Source organism: Athene cunicularia, assembly GCF_003259725.1.
Source record: "Athene cunicularia isolate RWA chromosome Z unlocalized genomic scaffold, athCun1 chrZ_part2, whole genome shotgun sequence".
Classification (NCBI taxonomy): Eukaryota; Metazoa; Chordata; class Aves; order Strigiformes; family Strigidae; genus Athene; species Athene cunicularia.
The window spans coordinates 22,014,170-22,038,539 of NW_020799143.1; the positions used below are offsets into that span (position 1 = coordinate 22,014,170).

The following is a 24,370-nucleotide window of genomic DNA, read 5'->3' on the forward strand; positions in this document are numbered from 1 at the left end:
TGCAGAGTATGGAAATAAACACAAAGGGGCTAATCTTCACAGAGCTTTGGCTTCACAGAATCACAGAATCATCCAGTCCAACCATTAACCTAACACCGACCGTTCCCAACTACACCAGATCCCTCAGCGCTATGTCAACCCAACTCTTAAACACCTCCAGGGATGGGGACTCCACCACACTTCATGAAGTTCTTTTCCACTGCCCAGCAACAGACATTATGGTGAAATTATTTTTAAATACATTTTTCTGGAATTACTGAAAATCACATGAACATGGTTTTCATGTATTTTGATGGATTTATCTTCCATAATTTTTATTGGTATAATTTTATTGACATTGAAGCCCTTGTAAATTTTTAGCTTCAGTATAAAACCCTGATGCAAGTAGTTCAACAACTCAATTAGTTTTGCATGGGAGGGCCTTCATTTTGCTTGCTTTGACTATGTCTCCCGATACTTTCATATGATGTCCCTTATTTCTTGCTTTGGAAAAGGCCATGGTAAACATTTCCTCAAGATGTGTTTCTTTTTTCATACAGGGCTAGTTCCAGATCTTAATTTACAGTTTCAAGTGGAGTATGTTTGCATGATTTTCAGGAATTCCAGTAAAAATTCTCTCAAGCACCTCTTGTTATCAGGTATAACTGAGCAGATGTTTAGTGAGGTCTTCCCTTCCTCATTCTTTTCTTAGAGACACCAAATAGTGAACTCAAAAGAAGCATGGTGACATCCTATACAAATCACTTGGACTGACATACAGAAAACTTTTGTTTCATGCTTCTGTTGAGTGATGTTAGGCCAAATAGATCTTGTTTCCAATTCCCCACCCAATACCAATAATGATATCCATTGTAAACCACCATGATATCCATAGATGAAGAGCCATATAGGAGTTAAATGTTATTACCACATGAATTAAGAAAGCAGGGTCTTTTGTTTTTTCAGGTGGGTTGGTCCAGAGGAATAGAAACTTTTAAGATCAAAGAGGTGAAGAAGCAGCAATTATTTGTTAGTACTGCCAGAGAAATCTTGGTGGAAACAACTGACTAAAACTCTATACCATTTTCCCAAGGAAAGTGAGGGCTTGCAGCTTGCAAGCTTCTCAGCTGAGAAAGAACAGGGACTACTAGTGAAAAAACCCCACACTGGAAATAATTTTATTGTATCTAATTTTAAAAATATAATTAAATACATTGTACACAATGCACTCCAACTCAGAAGAAAATACAGCCTTTCCCGGAAGCATTACTCTACATTGAATACTTTTTTTCTACAATCATTAATTTTTTCATTTTTTCAACATAATGGAAACATACAATTTTATGTAGCATATATGATAAAGCTAGGATTTACAAAGAAGCTAAAAGAAATTAGGTATTCAAAATCCAAATGATATTCCCAGTTCCTTTGTAAATCCTACTTCTACTGTTCTGAATAGTATAACCCGGAGTTACTCAGCTGGTTTTTGTACTTTCTGAATAGTACAGAAATATACAAACGCATATTGGTCATATCAAAAACATCCTCTCTCTACAAAGTCTGCACTTAAAGGAAAATAATTTTAAACTTTGCATAGATATGCAGCAATTTTTGTCTTCAGGAATCTTCAGAAAACACCACACTCCTTTCTAAACAGGAATGTAATTAAATCCTCTTGTTAAACAATTAATTACTTCACAGTTTCTACTTATGTATTGAACATGCACATTGACAGTTCTTTATGTGAATAGGAAAGACATGAGGAAACAGCACACATATTTTAGTCACACTTTGCAAACATAGGTCTTAGCAATATCAACCAGCATGTTTAACGAGAGAACTGTACTCTTCTACAAGTTTCTTCTTCTCATTTAATTTTTCCAGTATGGCATCCATTAAATAAGAGGCAAAAGGAAACTGAAAAACAAAGAGGGTAAGAAAAATTATCATTGAACTATATTTTCTTCATACAGAAAAAAACCCATATTTATTAAGTACCTTTAAATCACTAAACTTCACTTAATTCTGACAACTACCACACATGCGTACATCTGATCTTTAAAGTTCACCTGCCTGTTTAGTGTCTGAAAATTTGCTATCATAAAAATGATAAAAGAACAGAGTAAAATGAAAAAAGATAAACGCCTTATTGAACAATTCATGCTTTACTGACCATGTTAATGATGTAACTGCAGTACCAGCATCTCTGTCATTTATCTTCAATCAGCTGATCAATAAAAGGTTACAGTCATCTCTAGGGCATGCAGAATTGGTAGTGTATGTTCACTACTCTCAGGAGGATGAGACAGAACTACCAGTACAGCTCTCAGTGCTGCAGCAACTGCTTAGACTCACATGTGAAAACTTGTAAATAAAAAAAAAAAACCCAACAAAAAACCAAAGCAAAACTCCTAAGTTCCAGTTCTATTGATTGCGTTTTGCCATTAACATCTGCTCCTCTAAAACACAATACCAAAAAAAGACATTTACATATTTTGAGAGAAAAGTGAAAACCTCTTCTATATCTCATTCAATACAAAAGACATATTTGCACAACTGATGTCTTCAAAGAGCGAGCTTTGGAATATTTTTTCAGTGTCACTGCTTTAACACTGAAGGAGGTTTTCTTTCACAGTCCTGGGGCATCATTCACTCTATGCTGGGAAGTACTTTTGGAAGTGGCACAAAACACGAGTCATTGCAGCTCCACCCAGAGAGTGGTCGGTGCTGCACAAGAGGAGAGCAGAACAGTTTTTGTTCACCCTTGGGAAGTTTCTGTCAGCTTCACAGAGCTCTGTCAGCTTTCTTGAACTCCTGGTGAGTCTAGCAGTGACTGACGAGTCAGTCCCATATCAAAAGTAACAGATGATGCTTATACCAGAGGGAGATATAATTTTACCTTAATAATGCCACCAGGAATAAATTAGGTAAAAGATAGCAGTTGGTTGAGCAGGCCAACCACCAGCTTCCTCTGCTTTTCACAACTGTAGTTCAAGGCAATACTTTCACATCTAGAACCACCCCCTGGTTCCACACTCAAATATGGCTGCTCTGATTTTATTTTTTCACTTCTGTTTTCATCTTAAAGAGAAAATTGTAGGGTATTTATAGCAGATAGAGTACTACCTGTTTCCTAGATATATGAAACAAAAAAATAGAACACAAACAAACAAAAAAACCACCCCAGATATAAAAATACATCAAATACAAATGTAGGTGTAATGTCTGAACTGACACACAGATATGAATCTATATACTGATATTTATAATTACTGACAAGTCAGGAAAAAAAATCTAAAATGTTAGCAAGGAAAACCTTATTAATAGCACGCATCTATCATGAAGGAGGCAATCCTACACATTTCTCACTTTGCAGTTACAGAAGAAGGATGATAATATGCATTATTTTCCTTTTCTACAGGGATGTGGGTTTTGAAGGGCTGGTACTTGTTGGCCAGACATGTCTCCGTCTGTCATAAATAACTTCTGTCTATGGTAAGAATTTTCTAGTAGTCGTCTACACCTGTCAGCTTTCTCCTGTACGCTATTGTGATGACTTCTTGGGGAATAGAGGGATCCAATTCACTGAGCACAAATCTATTCAGAGTAATATAAGACATAATTTTATCTGAAATTCTGTGACACTTACTTGCTACTGTGCTTTAAAAACACTGACTCCAGCATCCTGTTCACTCTAATTGCTCTCCCTCCTTGTCTAAATATGTTTTTTACAAGAACACTATACCATTACCTCAGTCTCTAATTCTTCTTGCCCAGCTTGACTACATTCATTTCTGATACATTTCACCTCCTTAATGTTGTGCCCGAGATGAATGGTTCCTTATTGATGTCTCTGGCTCATATTCTAGCTATATTTTACTTGCTGCTCACTACTCTCTGTGGCTTCCATGTCATAGCAAAGTGATCTTTCAAGAACTCTTTCCATTTAAATCATTCATTTAAATCAAGAGCATTTGAAAGTTGAACATTATGTCATTCTTTCATCATTTACTGGTTTCAGAGGAAGTGCTGCATGCTTTTATCTGGTTTTCTTTTCATACAGACACCCAGAACTGGATGATCTCTACAGTCTTCATCTTTAATAGAAGCCTGTCAGGTTTACATTTACTGATGGCTCTGTAACTATCCTGGGAGTCTTCTCTCTACATTTCTCCCCAGAACTTCACAAGCGTTGAAGATGTCTCTACTCCGAAGTATTCATCCCAGCTTCCAAAGCAGCCATATGCTTGGTGAAGGCTTTGGGAGTTCAATGAATGCTAAGCGCACACCTAAGGAGTGTAAAGCCTGTTTATACCACTGTTAATTATATGTTTTAACATACAATGATACTTTCTTCAAGTATTTTCTCGTTATCTGTGCCATAACCAATTTATCTGCATTATGGTATGCTTTAAGAGAAGTAGTATTTAACTGACTTACATAAATTCAGAAGATTTGAGACTGAAAACTACACAAAGATTTAAAGTTTTTATTTATTTATCTTTGCCAGAATTGCAGAATTCTTCTTTGATACTAGAAAGCCATATGAATGAAACGGCATATTTCTTACACAACTTATCAGATACCTTGGTGTAGGGATAACTGTAAGGTAATATGATCCTAAAGAGTCAGGAATTCTGATAGTTATTTTTATTTCTCTCACCTATTTATTTGAACCTTGAGTATGCATCTTTTGAAGATCCCTTCTGAAAAAAAAACCTAGTAATATTTATCAACCTTACACATAACTGAATCTCACTCAACACAAGGGCATAAACATGCACTGATCTGCCACTGAAAACACAAAGATGCAAGGCAATGTTTTTATTCTCATGAGACATAGCATCTCCATTCAGAGTACAGCATAACTTGGCCTCTGCTTCACAAAGTCTAACATGTGTTAACATAAAAATCAAACAATTAATTTATGGAATACAGGAATTAGTGGTTACATTTATTTGGAATCTCCTCAGTATAATACATTTGCCCCCAAATCCTATCCAAATACACTGCAGAGATGCCTCAAATTAAGTGAATCACAAAGAATAGCCTGAAATAAAACTAAAGAAACTCAGAAAATTAGGTGGCCAAAACCACCTAATTTCACTACAAATTGAAAGCCAAAGTTTACAAAACAAATTAGAGAAATGCTTCACTATTGATCTTTGTTCATTCTGCTTTGTGATGGCTGGATATACATGATTATATAAATATATGTGTGCCCGTTTGTATTCTTATACTGAGTAATCAAGCCAATCTCTCCCTTGTTTTCAGTCTAGGACAAGTGATTTGTTTGTGTGCGTGAGATAAAACAGATTTATACCATAATGGATTGTCAATGCATGGGACTGAGCTCTTATTCTTGCAATGGTTACCTTCTGATGGTCTGCTACCAGTGTTAATGGTGCCCAGGATATGGTTCAGACTGCACTGGTGCACCTGGCGATGGTGGCAGTGGTGACTGTGTGCAGGTGTGTTTGTGCATGGGTGAATACATATGTGTGTGTGCTAGCAGAGGACAGGCAATGAGCAGAGACCTGTTCAAAGGGAAGACAGACAAAGGCTGGAAAGACTTAATGAAAGCAAAGCAGACAAGTTCCAATCCAAGAAATCTGAAAGGAAACAACCATAGTTGTTAGTGCACATTCCCAGATGACACCAGAGGAAATCTGTATTTAGAAGCCAGTGCAAGTCCTAATAAGCAGCTGGGAAAACCCCGGCCAGTGAATAGTGAATATACTGTTCCAAACCCTGTTCTAGAAATGGCTTATATGCATACCTAGAAAGTACCCATAGAACAGAGGGGAGGGAGTTTACACAATTGGAATATGATTTTTAGATTCATAATGAGGTCATGAGAGGGAAGATTTTATTAAGCAGCTTTGTTTATGTGCCCTGAGAAGTACATGTGGAGGGAGCGAAGGCAGGTGCTACAGTCTATCTGATAAGGGACAAGCTAAATCAATGCTGTCATTTGATTCAGTGCTCGGAAGAATTAGGTAGATTATTTGTATTTTCTTAAAAAATAGTTCTTGGAGACTTTAGGCAGTAATCTGTATTGGGCTAACATGCTGTACTCGCAAAATTATTAACAGATTGTTCCAAAATGCTGTTCCTTACAATCAGTCATAATGAATGAAAGCTTAGGCTGGTACAAGAAATCTTGCCTAAGTTATGTGAAAAGAAGTTATCCTCTTGGTTTAGCTGTATGTTTCCTATGATGGGAAAAAGCTAGAAAAGGTTGATGGGTTTTGGACAGTTTTTAAAATTATTATAATAATTTTAATGATTTAATGATTTTAAGAGAGTGCTACATACACACCCAGATGTGAGGAGGAAAGCAGATAGAAGCCTTATCACTTGCCATGCAAGCTGTAAACCCACGTACATATTGAGATAACAGTTCCTTCCTCTCCCAAACACCATGAACTGCTAAAACCTCAATGGTCTATAACACAATACCTCTCCCAGCTTCTCTCTCCCATGTCCAGTTACTAATGCATAACCAGTCTTACGTCTCTACACATGACTTGGACACCCCCATGCAGGTAGCAGATACCTGCACGCGCTCCTGTGAAGCCTCTCTACATACAGGTTCTTCATAGGTAAGAGAAATTTCTACATTTTATCCTAACGGCAGTTAATTAAGATGTTTCATTTTTACACTTCAGTGTGAACACTCTAGTCATTGGGTGTTAATGTACAAATAAAAAAAGGCATCTGAAAAAACACTTGTTGGCCATCCAAGACAGGTTTAAACAACAAATTATTTTTACCAGGTCTGTACAATTCAGAACAGATTCTATGATTTTTATTTACATAATAACATCCTGATGCAGAGTTGTCTCTATCAAATCTAAGCAGCTTAGCAGTGGTGTAGTTTCTCCCCATGTGTTTCTATAGTAGTTGATAAAATAAGGACACAAACTCTGCTGTCAGTGAGCCTCAGCAATGCAAAAATATTTATCATTGAAATATTAACATTCTTGTAAAGCTGTCAGAAATGAACAAGTTTTTCAGGACATAACAGTATGAAAAATAAAGGTACAGATAAAATGTAAAATGGAGGTGTGCTATGCTTTATCATTACACTTTAGGGGAATATATAAAATGACAGTTAAAAGCAACTAGTCTCTTCCCTCAGTTCTCTCCCTCCCAAATTCTAAAGCAGCAGTAAAATGGCGTATGTCAGTAATAAAAATAAAATGTCTATGACATTTTAAATGTTATCGTACTGTCACAGTGGAATAAAATTAGCTTGAAGAATGATCTAAAGGGATATGATGCAGTTCATTATGTATAACAGCAACAGCAGCAGTTTCCCAGTGTTCATAAAGGTTTCTCTATTAAACTTACCTCCAGTCAATAATTAGGAGTCCACAAATAAACCTAGGCAATTAAATCAATACTGCTGGGCAATTATGTTCCAAAGTCCTGGCTCAATGGCACAAAAAGACACTATATCAAACTGCGATATTAAGTGATCTGATGCAATTTTCAACTGAACAAAATTTCTCAGGAATAGCAGACAAGTGTAAGCCTGCATCTTTGTGCAAGATGTGAACAGGTATGCGGTTTGCCAAACTGTAACACTGAGCAGTCTGTTATGAGCAAAGTCCTGACAGAAAGCTTTTATCTCACCATGAATTTTAGTTTTCTGATCAGAAATATTGCCAATGCCTACTAAAGGAAACCACAACTGAACTCTCTACAAAATATGAACTATGCATTTTAAAGGGCATAGAGCTCTTTCGTGAGCTGCTCCCAAATAGAATACCAAGAAATCTCAGCAATTTTCATCCATGTGACTTAGCATGGACAAAAATAAAAAGCAGAGCTGGTTGCTCCAAAAAAGCACTAATTCCCTTTCAATTCTAAAGATGGTCGGTTTGCCAAGAAGCTCAAAGCTCCTCCTGAGGAATGCTGTAAGATGGAACAAAAATCACTGAAAACCACTATTAACTTGTACACATACTTATATGGCTAAAGAGCAATGAGCTCCTCTATCCTTAGCTAACATCAGCAATCCTAATATATTTGGTTACGTAGGCATACCTCCTCCCTCTCTATGTCCTGTTTTTTGTCATCTGTCTATATTAGATGAAGACATGTGACAAAATTCTGCTTAGGATTTTTTAACGATTTAACAAAGAATGACAACAAGAAAGAGAATAGTAATTCTTTGTCATATTCCACGAATCTGTTTCCTATTTTAGTGTCCATAATACGGACATAATGCTGAAATTTACAGATTTTAAAAAAATTCTTAAAATGAAGGCAATTTAGTAAATAGAAATATTTGTGCTTTTACTGCTGAATTAAATGTAACACTAATTAAATAATGTTAAATTAAAATGTCACTATTTCTGACAAAACCAGTAAAAGAAAACCGATATTTCCATCTTCTCCATTGCAGCAGTCTTAATGGTAGTAAGTTTTGATAATGAAAGAGGGAAAAACTGTAATTTCTTAAAAATCTGGTCATAGGACACAATGTAGACACAAAAGCTATTAATGATAAAATATATAAATCTGAATGTGAGTATTCCCTTGAAATGGCTTTCAAAATATTTTCAATCATTCACATTCTTAATTGAAATGAACTACATCACTAATAGAACCATGCTAGTGTATACACATTACAAACACTGGATTTGTAAATCAAATTCTATTTCTTTTCAGACATCAGCTACCTATCATATGAATAAAGGAGACAACTAAAATGGAAAAGTTTCAAGAGTCAGTGTATGTTGTCAGTGATGTCCAAACAAAAGCTGACTATGGCTAGAAAAGCAGGGCTCTCACCTGCCAATAAACTGCCCTTGATCACTTACAAGAGGGGAGCATCCCAGCAGACTCTGTGTGTATTAAAAAAAAGACTTGAAAGAGAAGAAAAAGTATCACACAGGTCACAGCAGCAGTCTCAATGGACCCCTCAGGGATTTCTGCTAGTCTCAGCCTTGTCATCCTCTATGCAGCTTTCCTCTCTGCCCAGAAAATGTCGATAGGAAAATGTTTGAGGGGCCTCTGGTGGAAATTTTTTCATTCTTTCTGCATTGACAGGATGCCAAATCAATATTTACTTCCCACTAACAAGCTGCTCGAGGTCTCAGTAGAAAATATTGTAGAGAATGCGAGAAGACACGATAATAAACAGCTGTCTGGCTATGAGGAAAACATGAATTGACTGGAAACAGGTCCACAGTAAAAGGTCACTGAAACCCATGAACTCCTCAGGTGTCCATATCAACTACTGACTTTAAAGGCACATAATAAAAATCTCTTTTTCCTAAGAGGTATGACAGAATGGATCCTTTTCACTCTAGCGAGCATTACACACCATTTCAAGAATTCAATTAACACATTTGCCAAGATGTGTGCCGGTTTTCTCCAGCACTGTTTCACTGGTTTCAGCTGTAAAGTTAGCTATCACAAATCCTTGGTTAACATCTCTTCAGTTTTATGTAGTGACTCTTATTTTAAGAGAAATAAAACCAAAATGCTACAAAACAAGGATTTTACATTGCCTTATCACAGAATAGTTTGGGACCATCAATGGTAACAACTTACACAGTCAATGGATTAATTACAACCTAAAAACACTAAGCTACTCAGAACAGAAAATTATAATTCATTAAAGGAAGATATAAATTTAGCACCTCTGCTTCAAGAAGTTTCTGTATATACTGCAGCCATTCTTTATCTTTTTCAAATTCCATTTTTGTCTTTGCTGTTTCCTAAAACGAGAAAAATAAAACCAATGTGAAAAGTCCCTTTTATGACTTCTGTAAAATAAAGCTCTAGTAAGGCTAAACCTAAGTCATCACCAGAATACTGTTCCAGCCAACTGTGGTCAACTTCTAGATGCCCTTATTAAAGTAAGTGTACAGGCTTTTTCATGTATGATTTGATCAGGCCTAAATAAATCTGGATAAGAAATCCTATTACTGTATCTATTTAATAGAGGGTGATTTGATTAAACACTATCAAATACTTCATAGCAAAATGTATGATAGAATCAACAAAGAGGCAATGGATTCTCCCAGAAACTATCTGTCTACTAGAAATACCTTTAATAGGTATCACAATTCAAGAAAGGAAGCATCAACGGAATCAATCTGGCACAGCAAGACACATTCTGATTTTGTTTTCATTAATGCAGAAGTCTATTTAAAATGCATAACCCTGCCAAACAGTGTGATGAAAAAGGAAACTAAGGATTTTCAAATAATATCTCTACATCTACATGCTCAAAACACTGTATTTATATTTTATTTATATATGCCCAAAGTCTTGCCACCTTGTGAGTCTCTAACCCACCTTTTATTTAAATCCAACTGTTCTGTTCTTTTTGTGCTGGATGCTGCACAATGAAATTCCAGTCTTCACCTGGAAATCCTTTTCCTCAAGAATAGAAATATACAGTATCTTCTGATCTAGCCCCTTTTAACTGAAGAGTACTTAAAATAACTTACCTCATCATCTTCTGATTCTAATATCTCCTGAAGATCAGTTGTTGAAACATTAAGGATAGATGCTGCCAAGTGAACAGACTCTTGGGAAAGACCCTTTTTGTCTTCACCCATTTTTTTTGCCTGTTTGATTTTTGTTCTTAGCTCTTGTACACTGTGCTGTAACTCTCTGGTTAGAGCCTGGAAGATGCAAGCAAAAAATACTCCATTGCAATTTTTCTTCAAGTACAAACACTATGGAAAAAACAATATCACTTAGACTAAGCTCCTTCAGATGGGCATTATCTTTGTTCTATGTTATTGGTTCAATAGGATGCATGCTGTAATATTAAATACAATGGTATTTAGAACACAAAATATTAATACATTAAAACAGAAAATGTTCTTAAATATAAGTAAATTTTTTTAAAATGTCTTTTAGCAAAATAACTGTATTCACCATGCCATCAGTAGTAAGACAATGCAGCTTCTGCAGAATCAATTAAAAATTGTTTCCTGATCCAGGCTATCAAAAATGTTCTTGAAATAACAACATAAGTGTCAGGCTTTACTGTGTTCAAAAAGAGATCTTTCTAAAGCTTATTCACACCTCACTGCATGAAGAATCACCACTATAACTCTTTATTCAAAACCTGAAATTTTGGTTCCCACCAAGACAGGGTAATTCAAAACTGTCCTGGCTACTGATTCTTCCTGATATAATTTATAAACCATATCAGGATTTATACATTTGAAAAACATTTATAAATTTGTAAAATAAATAATCACAGTAGTGGTTATCCATTGTTGATAAGCAGCATGCCCTTGGAGCATACAAGTCCACTGTATTCTAATTCAAGGCTTGCATAGGAAGGGCTGTATTTTCTATGCAGCTGACCCATATAGAAGGCCTAGCCAGGCCAGACAGTCTTTTTGCAAGGGTGATAGATACCAACTAAGGCAGCAGGAGAAAGCTCAAGTGCCACACAGCGACGACTGCAATTGTTCTTTAGTCCTGGTTTTGACAAGGTCTGAAGCAGGGGTGCCAAGAGATGCCTCAATTTTAGATCTCATTTCTGCTATTAAAGACTTTTAGTTAGTTTCAGGTAAGAACAGAGCTTGATCAGATGTCTGCTGCTGCTAATGCTGTGTCATTAAACTGTATTACCAATACTACTAATACTAGTGACTGATAAGGGCAATAACAAAAACATAAAGGGGAATTTTTCTATGATCATTTCTGAAATGTTGTATACACCACTTAGCCAGAAAGACGCTTGCAGTTTAAAAAAATATTCCACAAAACCAGAATCCTACTATTAAAACTGTTTGAAAAACTTAAATTATAGGAAAGGAGAACCATTATCTGGAGTGGAAGAAAAGGGATTACCAGGATTTAGTAAAGCTGGTATAAAAATCTAGGAAAAGTAAAAAACAGTGAGATGACTAGACAAAAAAATTGTACTTGCCGTTAAGAGAAAAAAAAAACACAACAAAACAGCAGGGGTGAGGCCACTCTCCTTTGTTTGTTTAAAAACAGAATTAAAAAAAAAAAAGTTATGAAGCATTCTGCTGAAAAGACTTTGTTGATCTGAATGAAAGCTGAATGGAATCCAAACCTGATTTGCATTTTTGCTTCCCAATATCCCACAAAAGTACTGAGCTTGAATAATACCTTCCACAGCTGAATATGAGCCAAACTTCACAACAAAGAACTGATGATTCAAATTCCTGCCTCTCTATTCCTAAAGTTCTCTGGTTCAGTGAAATAACACTAGGAATTAGTATAAATCATCAGTTGTATAACTGCATTTATTTTGTTTCAATATTTATGTAACTATGACAAAGACATTTTGTCAAAAGCAGAACAAGACAATTTTATTTAAAAATTATTGGCTGAGGCACAAGAGCAGTAACTCATTGTCAGAAGATCCTCCTAGCGTATTCAACTTCCATGACTCAAGCAGAACTGTGATTGTCAACACAGACACCTTGGCTGAGTTTAAAATGAGAGAATAAGGTTTTATTTCGATCATTGTATGTGGGACTCATCTTATTAAACTATCTCTTACCAGTATTTGATTAACTCCTGAAAATTGTTTTTCTGCAGAAAGCCTTCATGTCACAGAAACTGACTGTAGAATTATGAAGCCTGTTTATTAGCATTTGGGGTGAAGTATTCTACAGTCTCTAGTGTATTCAAAATACTGATTAGAGAGCATTTGCTGATATATTTCAAAGGAAGCACAACAAATTAATCTCATTCTCATTTTCTACTTTCCAACTTAACATTTTTCTGTATTTAGCTAAAATGCAACTATTAATAAGAAAATTACCCTACCATAAATCTGAGGAGAGGAGGTACAAATAAATTTGTCCCATTTTCTGATTCAAGCGTGGGTCCCTCAATCCACAGCATTTACAACAAAATGTCTTGTACATAGAGCTGTCTGCAAGTACAGAGCTGAGAGCAATGACAAAACTTGAAATGTTATAGGCAGGGAGCTAGAGCAACTTGGACCAAGCTCACAGAAGGAAATAGACTAAGGAGAGAGCCCCAAGTAGAAAAGCACATCATATGACAAAAGATTACAGATAAATCACAACATGTTTTTGTAGCATTTGAAATGGTCCAACATGTGCTCCTGCAACATGTAGAAGATGTGTTTGACAGTGGAAAAAAAAAAGCTCAACTGTACTTTGTCAATCAAACTGAAACAGCTTCACAAATTTTAAAAGTAAGGACATGTCTCTCAGACATAGGTGCACATTTGTGTACTGGTGCAAAGAGGAAATGTAAATTAAAGGAATAAAATATCAAGGAAATTAACTGCAAAGCCACATGTAAAGACTGTTGATAAATAGCCAAGCACAGGCAAACAAAAAGCATGATAATAAAGTTAATCATTCACTTGAACATCTCAGGCAACATACAAACATTGCCAGACAACAGTCTTATAATTATTGGATAAATTTTATTGATGTAGCCAAACTCTAAAAGAGGTTCATGACGAATAAACAAGTTGACAGCAATAGCAATAGTGAAATCCAGAAACTGCAACTCCACTGTGATTGTCTTTTAGTTCAGAGTTCCAGAAAGAAAGATACCAGAAAGACCCTGAAGAATCTAAAGCAGCAGTTACAATTAAAAAAAAAAAAACAAAAACACAAAAAAGGATAAAGTTTAAACAAAAATAAAAAGATAATTATAACTAATAGATTTTTATATGCAAGCATACATGTTATATATAATCAGAATAAATCATACATATAGAGGATTTGCTCTTTAATTCCTTCTTTCCCTAAGCAGTTCCAATACACTAAAGCATATGTGAGATATACACCATATGTGAAAAATAAGGCTACTTTATGGACTTTCAAATCAGACTCTCAGAGACCAGCTATTTTTGAACCTGCCTTCTTCACATTATTAAGTTATAATAATACTGTTTTGATATATATTTTTCACTGGATAAGTGACTTAAAAAATGACAGCCTCCCTATGATTTTAACTTGCTTTTACTGTTGATATATACTCATCCATCATATACTAGTGTATTCATGTGATAAATTGTTTACTTACTAGTAATTTAATTTATATGTCAGTTCATGTTTTACTATGGAAATGTTCAAAGCCACACAGGTCTTTAACTGAATGAGGAAGAACCATTTCCAAACCGAAAATGACAATAACCTAAGAGTTAACCAACACAGGTTTTATTGGTGAGTGTACTGAAGCCAGTATAATATCATTCCTTGATTAAGAAATTAATCTAATGCATTCTGGAGCAAAGTGTAGGATTTTAAACTAAAACATTTCCCACTGTGTACTTCAGAATTGTTTGGTTTTAAATTTATAGGCACACATAGGTGATACAAACTGCCTGCAATGAAATCAATGCAGAATATTACTTCAGTACTATACTGATATATGATAACAATGCCTTTATTAGTAATACAGGATTTGATATTTTCTCTTTTTCTTTGTTGTCAGTTCTAGGAAAAATTTTCTAAACTTAGATGCTACTACTGTCAGAGTTATTAATGTAGGACACACTTAGCCGCTACCAGCCAACTAGAATCAGAATCCCTGAATAATTCCTGAAAACAAATCTACAACACATCTTGTCAGACTAGTGCAATTGCTACTGGTCTGACTAGAAAAAGAAAAAAGCTTTAAATTCTAACAACATGATCTTAAAGGACTTAGTGCTTTTTAATCAGTAGCAACTGTGCTATCTACCAACTCCATATGGTTATACAGTATATATTACATCTACTGGGTTGCATACAGTTCTAACACATCTTCCTTATAAGCTTTTTTATTTTCTCAACCAAAAATATTCATTCTTCAGATAATAGTTTTTGATTTTGGTCTCAGAACACAATCACTTCTTAGAACTATATCATTTGACAGTTTTGAGATGTATAAAGACAAAGGTGGTCTTACATTTAAAAGCTCATATTTAATTAAACACTCAAAGAAGCTGTGGCGATAAACAGACACTGCATTTGTAAGGTCTTTACATCCCAAAAAGCACTAACAGTAGTTGATCCTGGAATTGAAAGAAAAATCAATGGCCCCATGTAATCTCGTGTGACCAAGTCAGTGCCTAAAATTATTGTTGCAATTCCCATGTAGATATTACACACTCTATTGTTACTCTTTGTAGTAAAATAAAACTTACTGCTCTGAAGACAAAACAAATTGTGATGCTAGCACTGTAGCTATGTATTGTTGGATTTCAGTCTTGTGCTGCTGCAGATCTCATGGCAGAAGCAATGGCTGATATTAGTTATGGAAAATTTTAAGCTTTACTGTGCTTTGTACAATAGTAATAATGTTGTGCTGGGCATTGCTGGGATGGAGTCCACTGTCTTCTAGCAGCTCCTATGGCGCAGTGTTTTGGATTTGTGACTAAATCGGCGTTGGTAACACACTGGCTATTGCGAAGCAGTGCTTGCACAGATCAAGGCCTTTTCTGTTTCCCACATTGCCCCCTCAGCAAGTAGGCTGAGGTGTACAACAAGCAGGGAAGGACACACCTGGGACAGATGACCTGAAATGACCAAGGGGATATTTCATACCATATAGCATCTTACTCAACAATAAAAACTGAGGGGGACAGGGGATTGATCTGGCAGGTAGCCACTGCTCAGAGATTGGCTTGGGGTTTTTTCCCCACTTTCCTTCACTTATTAATTGTCCTTACCTCAATGCATGAGTTTTCTCGCTTTTGCTCTTCCTATTCTCTCGCTAGTATCACTGGCAGCAGGGAGTGAGCAAGCAACTATGTGCTGTTTAGCTCCTGGCCAGAGTCAACCAACCACAAATGTACAGAAGAGTATAATATACAAAAAAATTCTATACATAGTATTTTATATGTAGTTCAATATGAAAGTGTCTTTAGATACAAGTAATGTATTCTTAGAAACTCACTTGTTTTGTAGACTGAGATGGTTTAAGGATGTAACCCACAGCATTATACCAAAAATGAAATAGAAAATCTTTCTGGAACAAGGTTAGTTTCCTAAAGAAACAAAATTATTGTGAAGATTCTGTGGAAAACAAGATCTGAATTCCACACAACTGAACCCTGAGTTTAAAGAACTTCTCTACTTTTGTGGAAGAACAATTATTGCTGGCCTAAGGTTAGGGCAGATCCTAGCACTGTAAAAGGTTGAGAGAGCATTACTACCCCAAATTGCTCATGATCAGCAAGACAAAAGAGAATGAATGGACAAAGTGACACAAAGAAATTATATTGTGCATTATTTCAGCAGCTGAAACAAGCATTCAAATTTCTTCAATAAAGTACAGATATTTGGTCCTTATTGCCTCTCTAAGAATGACTTTCAAAATACTTTCAGTAATGTTTAAACTGATCTCACAGCATTATTGCTGTATGTCAGAGAAAAGAAAAACTCTTCTATAGTAATTTAATTTTATATATATATATATATATATATATATAAAAATATATAAAATTTAAGTTACTTCAGCTAGCTCCTTCACTTGAATAAATACACCTTCTAGGCATAACTTTTTTTCAATCAGAAAAGGGACAAGAGTGTAGACAAGAAATAAAGACAAGACAGCTCACTGCAAAATATTTGTCTGGCCAAGGGCTATAACATGTAGCATTCTGACCCATCAGTCAGCCTCAGGAGGTTAACTTAATTCTTATGATCCCCAGAGATCACATGTGATTTCAGAGCCTCTAGCAGATGCCATGAAAGTAGACTGTGAAGGTGTAGAGTAGATATAGACCAGCCTTTTCTTCCTCTTCCAACTTCAGTATTCAGTACCAAGCAAGAATGCTATTGCAAATATTACAGTGGTAGTAACATAGTTTTATCAATGTCATATAGGTCACATTTACAATGTGGTGCATTGGTTTTATTTACCTGTCTTCAGTCACGGTTTCTGTTTTAGTTCTAAAATTTATAAACACAAGTGCTCAAGTGGCTCAGCTCTTAACTTGTATATATTTGGAGGAATTAAGATAGGAAACAAACTAGCTGCAGAATGCATTAAAACCCAAACAAAACAAAGATACACTTAGGGAATATCATAGTGACAACATTACCTAAAATCTAGTAGAGCTGCAAAGTTTCAAAAACTAATTCAATCAAAAGTGGAAAGGGAGGAATACATCCAGTAAAGCTAGGTATCAGATTGATATGTATCATTTAAAATAAAAAAAAATTATATTGATTGTCACTAAGAATAGCACTCACAACTTCACAGATCAGTGGAAGATTAAATCACACACTGTATGAAAGAAATGCCTCACCTGACAACCTGTAAGAATTCCATTTTACATAAAGGTTGAGAAATTGCAGTATGTACATACAAAATAGTATGATACTGCAGTTGCAGTTACAACCTGATTTTCCACATCCACACAAGCAAATCTGAACACACATGAGCATAACTAAGGATCTAACAGACAAGATCTGAAAAAGTAACTGAAATAATTTAAAATATTACCAGCCTCTTCTATCCTTGTGGCAAAAGCCATCTCCAACTTGCAGTCCAACACCCTTCCTTCCTCATGACTCTGAGCTATGAATGACAGACTATGAACTAGAAAAAGTGAATTCAATAATATCCCAAACCCAAATACAGTAAAACCATCTGCAAAAGTATAGACAGATTTGCACAGTACTGTTTTTCAACTACTAAAGCTAAACCCACTGCAGCTTTCCTGACAAAGTCCTTGAGTCACACAGTATTAAAGGGCTGTCAGGATTTTGGTATTTGAACAGAAAACTCAGCTTCCTGGCATTTAGAACAGCAAATGCAAAAAACAGTTAAAATGCAATAATGAAGAATAATATTAAGGTACAATGACAGAAATAAGAAACTGTGTTGCATAAAATTTGATAATCTGATTCCTGTCACAGGTGAGATTTGAATTTGTACAACTATGGTGGCTTAAATCGCGTTATTACTGCTTGCCATTAGGAGAAGAGAGGGGAGAAAATCGCAGTTGGCTGGCAACTGTTGAAATACTGTATTTCTCCACTTGTTTCAAAATACCTTTGCTACCAATCTCATCCTATATCCTCCAACAAATATGATTCCTTCTTGATTCAAAACCACTGAAAAAAAATTATTTCTTCACAACAATTTATTTTCAAGTACAAAATTGTGAATGTTCTTTTGACTACATTTCCTTGACCAGCTCCAGGTGAAGAAAATCATAGGGAATAATATTAAAAATATTTCAACTTATATTTGACATTTATATGAAAATGAAATGGAATACATTGTGCTGTGTCCTAAAAGATAGTTCAATTTATTTACAAATTAATAGAAAAGTTATTTAAGTCACAGCGTTTGTTTACAGTTTTCAAAATAAACCATAACTAAACAAAGATCCATCATACTAGTTTATATCTCTGTAGAAAAGTACACAATATATACTTAAGAGCATACTAATGTGTTTTAAAATTCCCTATATGATTCAAAATTAGGGGGGTTTGCATTATTGGTCAGCTTTTTCTCTTTTTCCTTTCTACTCCTCTCCTGATAACTGTTTAGCTAGCACACTTTTAATTTATGCCTGAAATTTTGTGTTAAAACTATGTTTCTTTTCATAACATTCTTTGTAACATGACTTTAGGTAGAATGAAGCCCCTTTTCTTGCATCAGTTGGGCACCTCATTTATAGAACATACAGCAGATACTTAGTGATATGAGTGACATTTGGTCATATTCAATATTACCGCTTTACAGTTACCTAATCTCCCCTGTACATTAAGCTTTAAGACTGTAAGAAACTTAAGTTGTAGACACAAATGTTTTCAGAATGATGCTTTTAAAAAAATATATCGGCAAATACTCTAGTTTTCATTGTCCTGTTGCTAAAGTTTCGACACAATTACCATGTTTTGTGACCTATAACAGGGAAAAAATAATAGTTTTCTTTATAGCAGAGAAAGAGTTGAAATATGTATAATCAGCATGGGATGACAGGCAGAATATTTCTGTCAAAATATATTGGTTTCTAAAACTATATTTATGTGAAATGGGCAATAATAATAATTTAAAGTCCAATTTACTTCAGCATTTAAGTCCTACCTCATTTACATTAATTTTTTTCCCTGCTGTAAATTCTTTGATTTCAACAGAATTACCTTTGATTTACACAGGTGCTAGCAAAACCGGCATCATTCCTTTAAAACATCATATATTGCAGTCATTTACACAGAGAGAAAAAAAAAAAGCACTGACAGAGATTCGAGCTTCACACATGTGTAGTAAGAGATGCCTAGGATCTCAGAGAGTTTATTATCTGAACAGTTAGGGCAGACAAAGTCAGCACAGTTATATCGGACATGGCAAACAAAGAACGTTCAGGGCAGATCGAGAAATACTGAGGTGAAGCAACACTCCAAAGGTCACAAAGCAGGTCAGTGACCAAGATGTGAAGAGCACCAAGATTTCCTGGTAGTCTTTCAGTGTCTGAGATTATGCTATCTTTCTGCAGAAACGCAAGCATGGGAAGTATAAACCAGACGCCTTGTGTAAGACCACTGCACTGCTGAAACAAATGTGTTTGAAACCTAATTTAAGAGGTCAGCTCTGGCACTCCTTATACTCTTACAAAAAAAAAAAAAAAAATCCATGAATCTTATCAACTGTGTTTTCTTAAAATACTGTCACTTGTTTTTTTTATGATTCCACCCTCCTAGAGTTCTTCTCACCTCTCTATAGCTCATTCTGCATGTCCATTGGGAATCCCCTCAACTCCCACCTTTCTAAATTACTGTGGAGACTTCACAAGGCTCTGTATATGAGTGCTTTCTGTTCTCTCTGCTTCAGCTTGCTTTCTTAGCAATCTGATCAACATACATTGAACAATTATTTCTACATGAACTCTTAAATAAATCATTACTGGAGACCTTTGTCCTTTCCAAGTTTTGTTATTTTCCAAGTTGTTTTCCTTTGCCAAGAAGTTTTCCTATCACTTCAAGCCCAGAGTTTTTACTATATACTTTGTGCTCATGCATCCATCCCCCAAGTCTTCCAGTTATCCCTTTTTCCAGTCAACATTGGTTCTGTCTTTTAGACACTGAACTGGCCATTATCTTTAAACTATGCATATCTTCAACTATCTCCAGCTTGTGCACAGGGCTGAGTAGCAGCTTTAAAAAGCAGTCTCTCCAAGTCTTTTAAAGGAATCACAAGTGGTTCTATACCCATCCAGGGAGTGCACTGCAGACTCTTTAAGATCGTAATACACACTCATGTCTCAAGTTGGATAGTAGGATGGGAATCTCGCGACATTACAAGCAGCGTCTGCCAATTGAAATTCGACCCTCTCAATTGGCCTACAACCTTTACTGAGTCAAAACTTACAGATTTTGACAAAGGTGGACGGGCCACCTTTACTTAACCCGGAAAAGAAACATGTATTTATATGTGTTTGATAAATAGCCCCCAGCTTAGCCTGTTGCAGTCTCACTCTCTGAAAAACTTTTCTGAGGCAGAAAAGGAAGTTATCTGCAAGTTGAAAATAGTTTCCTGTTCAGTTCAAGTTTTCAGATCTGTTCACACAGTATCTACTATTAGAGAGTCATGGTCTAAGAATGGTTCCCAGGCACTAAAAAAAATGAAAGTTGCACTAATATCAACAAAAATCACCTATGTAAGTCAGATATGCATGAGACATATATGCACAGCTCCAGAAAGCTGACATACATTTCAGTTTGGTTAAATAAGTTGAATCATTTAAATAAATTCCTCTAAACTCTTAATATGGAGGCAGATATATAAAAAAATTCAATATATTTTAAGCTACATCTGTTATCATCTTTACCCATCATAGTCAAGAACCACAGTGAAGTGCTATCCTTCTAAGTCTAAAAAGAAAAGAAAAACCAAAAGCTATTCAAAATATTTCTATTTATTCTTTAGTTTTAGTAATCAAGATTTTATCCATTAAGACATCTACATTACATGCTGTTCCTAGCACACTGTATGCATCACTAACCATATGTCTTCTGTAAACTACAAGAGCTCAGCCATTCACTTCATTCATTAAAATTCACAGGGCCTATTATTCTGTTTACAGTCTAATAGATATTCACTGTCACTATTCAGGACTCTGATTCAATTTGCCTAAATCCCAGATGCAGAGTAATCCTGATGGAGATTAGCTTAATTTATCACCGATTTCTTCCCAGAACCAAGAAAGGTTGGTATTTCATAATAAAAGCTGTGTTTCTCCTTTTTTCCTAAAGCAGCACAAATAATGAAAAAGCAACAAATGCCTGATATTTTTAATGGTGAGATTTTTTGCAGTTACACAAATTTTGCTTTGTACTTAGGCCACCTGCTCTTAAAGATGTGTATTCTACAGATAAGAAAGATTACTGATTCTCATCAGACTGCGACACATCCCTGTAACCAAGTATTATGCTGATTCTGACTGAACACAGACTGACGGACTCATCATCTACTCCATACAATACAAAATAATCACTCTGGGTATACATTTCTAGGTAAAGTGTTGAGAGTTTCGAGTGTAATTAATGAAATACACTTATCTTTTGGCTTCCCACTGGGGAACATTTTCTAGCAACTTGAAGCTGTATTAAAGGTGTCCATTTCCAAATCAAAACTGACAGTGCTAATTTATGTAAGTGATACTATCTGCTGTCCTTTGCAAAATGTCCAGTGACCTGCTGAAGAAACCTTTGTCTCGTCAAGCAACATTTCCAAATTGGCATGATTCATATAGAATTGTGTAAAACTTCTCAAAACAAATCAGTTTTCATCTGCACAGAAAACTACAGTTCTATTTCAATAAAAAGTCCACTTTTGCCAATTCTAAAATGTTACAATTATCTATTATGCTTAGCATTTTTAGATGAAGAAACAAATGATCATTCAGATGGCATCCTACATCTGATCTGTGTACCCATATAAAAAGCATGTTCTGCACACCCTGGGCCTCAAAGAAGTTGAAGCAGTAGTGCTGCCAGGAAAACTGAATCCACAGGGCTTCACCAATGGGAATGTCCTATGAAGAACATTTCTTACTGTCTCACCATAACTGGAGAATTCTGAGAGTCCCCTGCAAGGATTTACTTCTACCCAAAGAACTGACTTTGTAGCTGGAGGTACAGGCAGTATCAGGGTATTTGTGTTGCTCTCCTGTTGAAAAGGAGGTAATAAAAACAGAATACTTCCCAAACATTTGAGCCTCCCAACCCAATTACTAATTATCTCCAATTCCTTTTAAAAATTATTTTTTAAATTCCTTTTGAGATTAAGACCAAATAGGACATCATCTGCATATTGCCATTCTGAGAACATGATTCCTGTGCTATGCTATGTCTTCCCCAACACAGAACAGTTCAAAAGCCAATGATGAGGTTTGCCAAATTAAAGGAATTCTTAACATAAAACTGGTGAGTCATCAATTAGACTTATTCTTTGTAACAGGAAGAGGTTTCACATGATATTTTCAGTTAACACTGCCACTAAAGGGCAGTCCCAGAATCTCCAGCCTGTAACCACTTAAACCTGTCCCTGCTCTGTGGTACACAAAAGCTGGTGCTCTGCGTTTTCAAAAGGTTAACTGTAATTTCATGAGCTAGCTCACAACTGACCCATATAATGTTTATGATGACATTTCATAAATGGAGGGGGGATAAAGTTACATGGGGGGCAGAAATGAGCAGTCAGGGTCACTCAGAGATGGAACTTTTAAACAGAAATGTTAACTTATCTGAAACTCTATTATTAAACTACAGCCCAAGTTAGTAGTGAGAAAATGTGCCATGGCAAAACTGCTGCCAGGATTCAAGGTAAACAGCAGAAAGGTGCAAGAGACTGACATATATTGGGATATAAGGGAAGTTTACTGAATAGCAAATAACTGGCAGAACATCACTCAGTCAAGCAGAGGTGGAATAAAGCCTCTGACATGTGTGGCTGCATGTAACTGTATATCAAACATCAGAGCAAGGGGGAAATACACCCAGCTTAAGCTCTGCTCTGAGTAGCAGAAATGAGGGCAGATGTCTTAAGAGAGTGAGTGTTAGATCCCCAGGTAGATCCACTAAGCTTGCCAAGTAAACTGCCATGGGTCTTGATTTTGGCAGTTAATTCTATCAGATGGTTATACTGGAGATTTATCAAGACCAGTGCCAAAACAGACCAGATGTGAACTGTGCTTCAGTGGGTATCCTCTGTGGAGGGCACACAAGTCCCAAATCACAGAGGCATTATGGAAGTGAGAAATGCACTCAGCTGACTTTGAAGAATTCAGACACCATCACCTATTTACTACAGCCACAGCTGAATATAGGTGCCTTATCAAAACTTCAAAACATCTTTCTCAAGGTCAGAGAAGTTCTGATATTTTCATGCTCAGGCAGATGTAATCATGGCAGATTAATTGACAGAAATGAGTTTTGCTGATGTACAAGTCGAATGGGACAGACAACCCTACCGAGTCTTGAGATTACAAGGGTCTGTAACCGCAATAATTTGTCCAAGTCTAGGTAAGCTTAAAAAAAAGAATAAAGTACAATAATGCAGGAAACAAGATTTCCTGTAGAATCAGACAGGATATTAGACATTTTCACAGCAAACTACCCTATTTTTGATAGATATCCAGTCAAGTAATCTTATAACATTTTTTAAACTTTATTCAATGGCCGTTTTCTATGTGTGTTGTCACAAGTACTGCAAACATAACAAAGAACTGGTTGATGTGTGGCACGTAAATGGCAAGATCCACCGGAGGATCTGAAAGTGCAATACATAGTATAGAAAATTCTGAACAATGGTACACTATAGAAATTGGATGCATGGTTCAAAGAGAATTTATGGTGCTGATGGAAGTTGAATGACATGAAAACATGTAGATTTATAATAGGCTTCTAAAATACTCTTAGAGCCATCCAGTCCCTCTTAAGGGTAGTTTGTGTTTTTCTGTAATAAAGATGTTTTATTTGGCTTAGCTTACATTATACTTACAGCCTCACTTTATTATTTATCAGTCTTCATAAATGCCACGGACAAATTGTATCAGGATTTGATATCTAATTCTGCAAAAAAGTTTAATAATCAAGTTTAGCTGTGATCTTTACAGAACTCTAGAAACACCTAAATCTCATGAATTACTTTTCAGATCAACCACACAGGCCATTTTTAATCTATTTAGCAATATTACTGATATTGTATAGCCTACATTTTTTATCTGAACATCTCAGTGATAGGTCAGACATCTTAAAAACCAGTATATTAAAATTAATAGTAGCCTTTATCAACTGACTTGTACTACCTTCCAGAAAAGAAATCAGATTTATTCAATGCAACTTATATTACATAAAGCCATTCTAAGAAGTATAACTATATTCCTATGCTTTAATACTTTTATAATTTTACTTCATATAAGATTTTCACTATTTTA

General features: G+C 35.6%; 1 protein-coding gene across 1 annotated transcript in view; it reads right to left on the minus strand.

The window, feature by feature from the left end:
- Positions 1 to 1,213: 1,213 nt before the first annotated feature.
- CNTLN (centlein) overlaps positions 1,214 to 24,370 on the minus strand; it is a 182,562-nt gene continuing 159,405 nt past the window's right edge. The window contains exons 24-26 of the mRNA XM_026866054.1: positions 10,455 to 10,631; positions 9,639 to 9,716; positions 1,214 to 1,896 (exon numbers count right to left, since the gene is read on the minus strand). Coding sequence (XP_026721855.1) covers positions 1,795 to 1,896; positions 9,639 to 9,716; positions 10,455 to 10,631 — 357 coding nt within the window. The 3' untranslated portion in view covers positions 1,214 to 1,794. The remainder of the gene's footprint in view (positions 1,897 to 9,638; positions 9,717 to 10,454; positions 10,632 to 24,370) is intronic.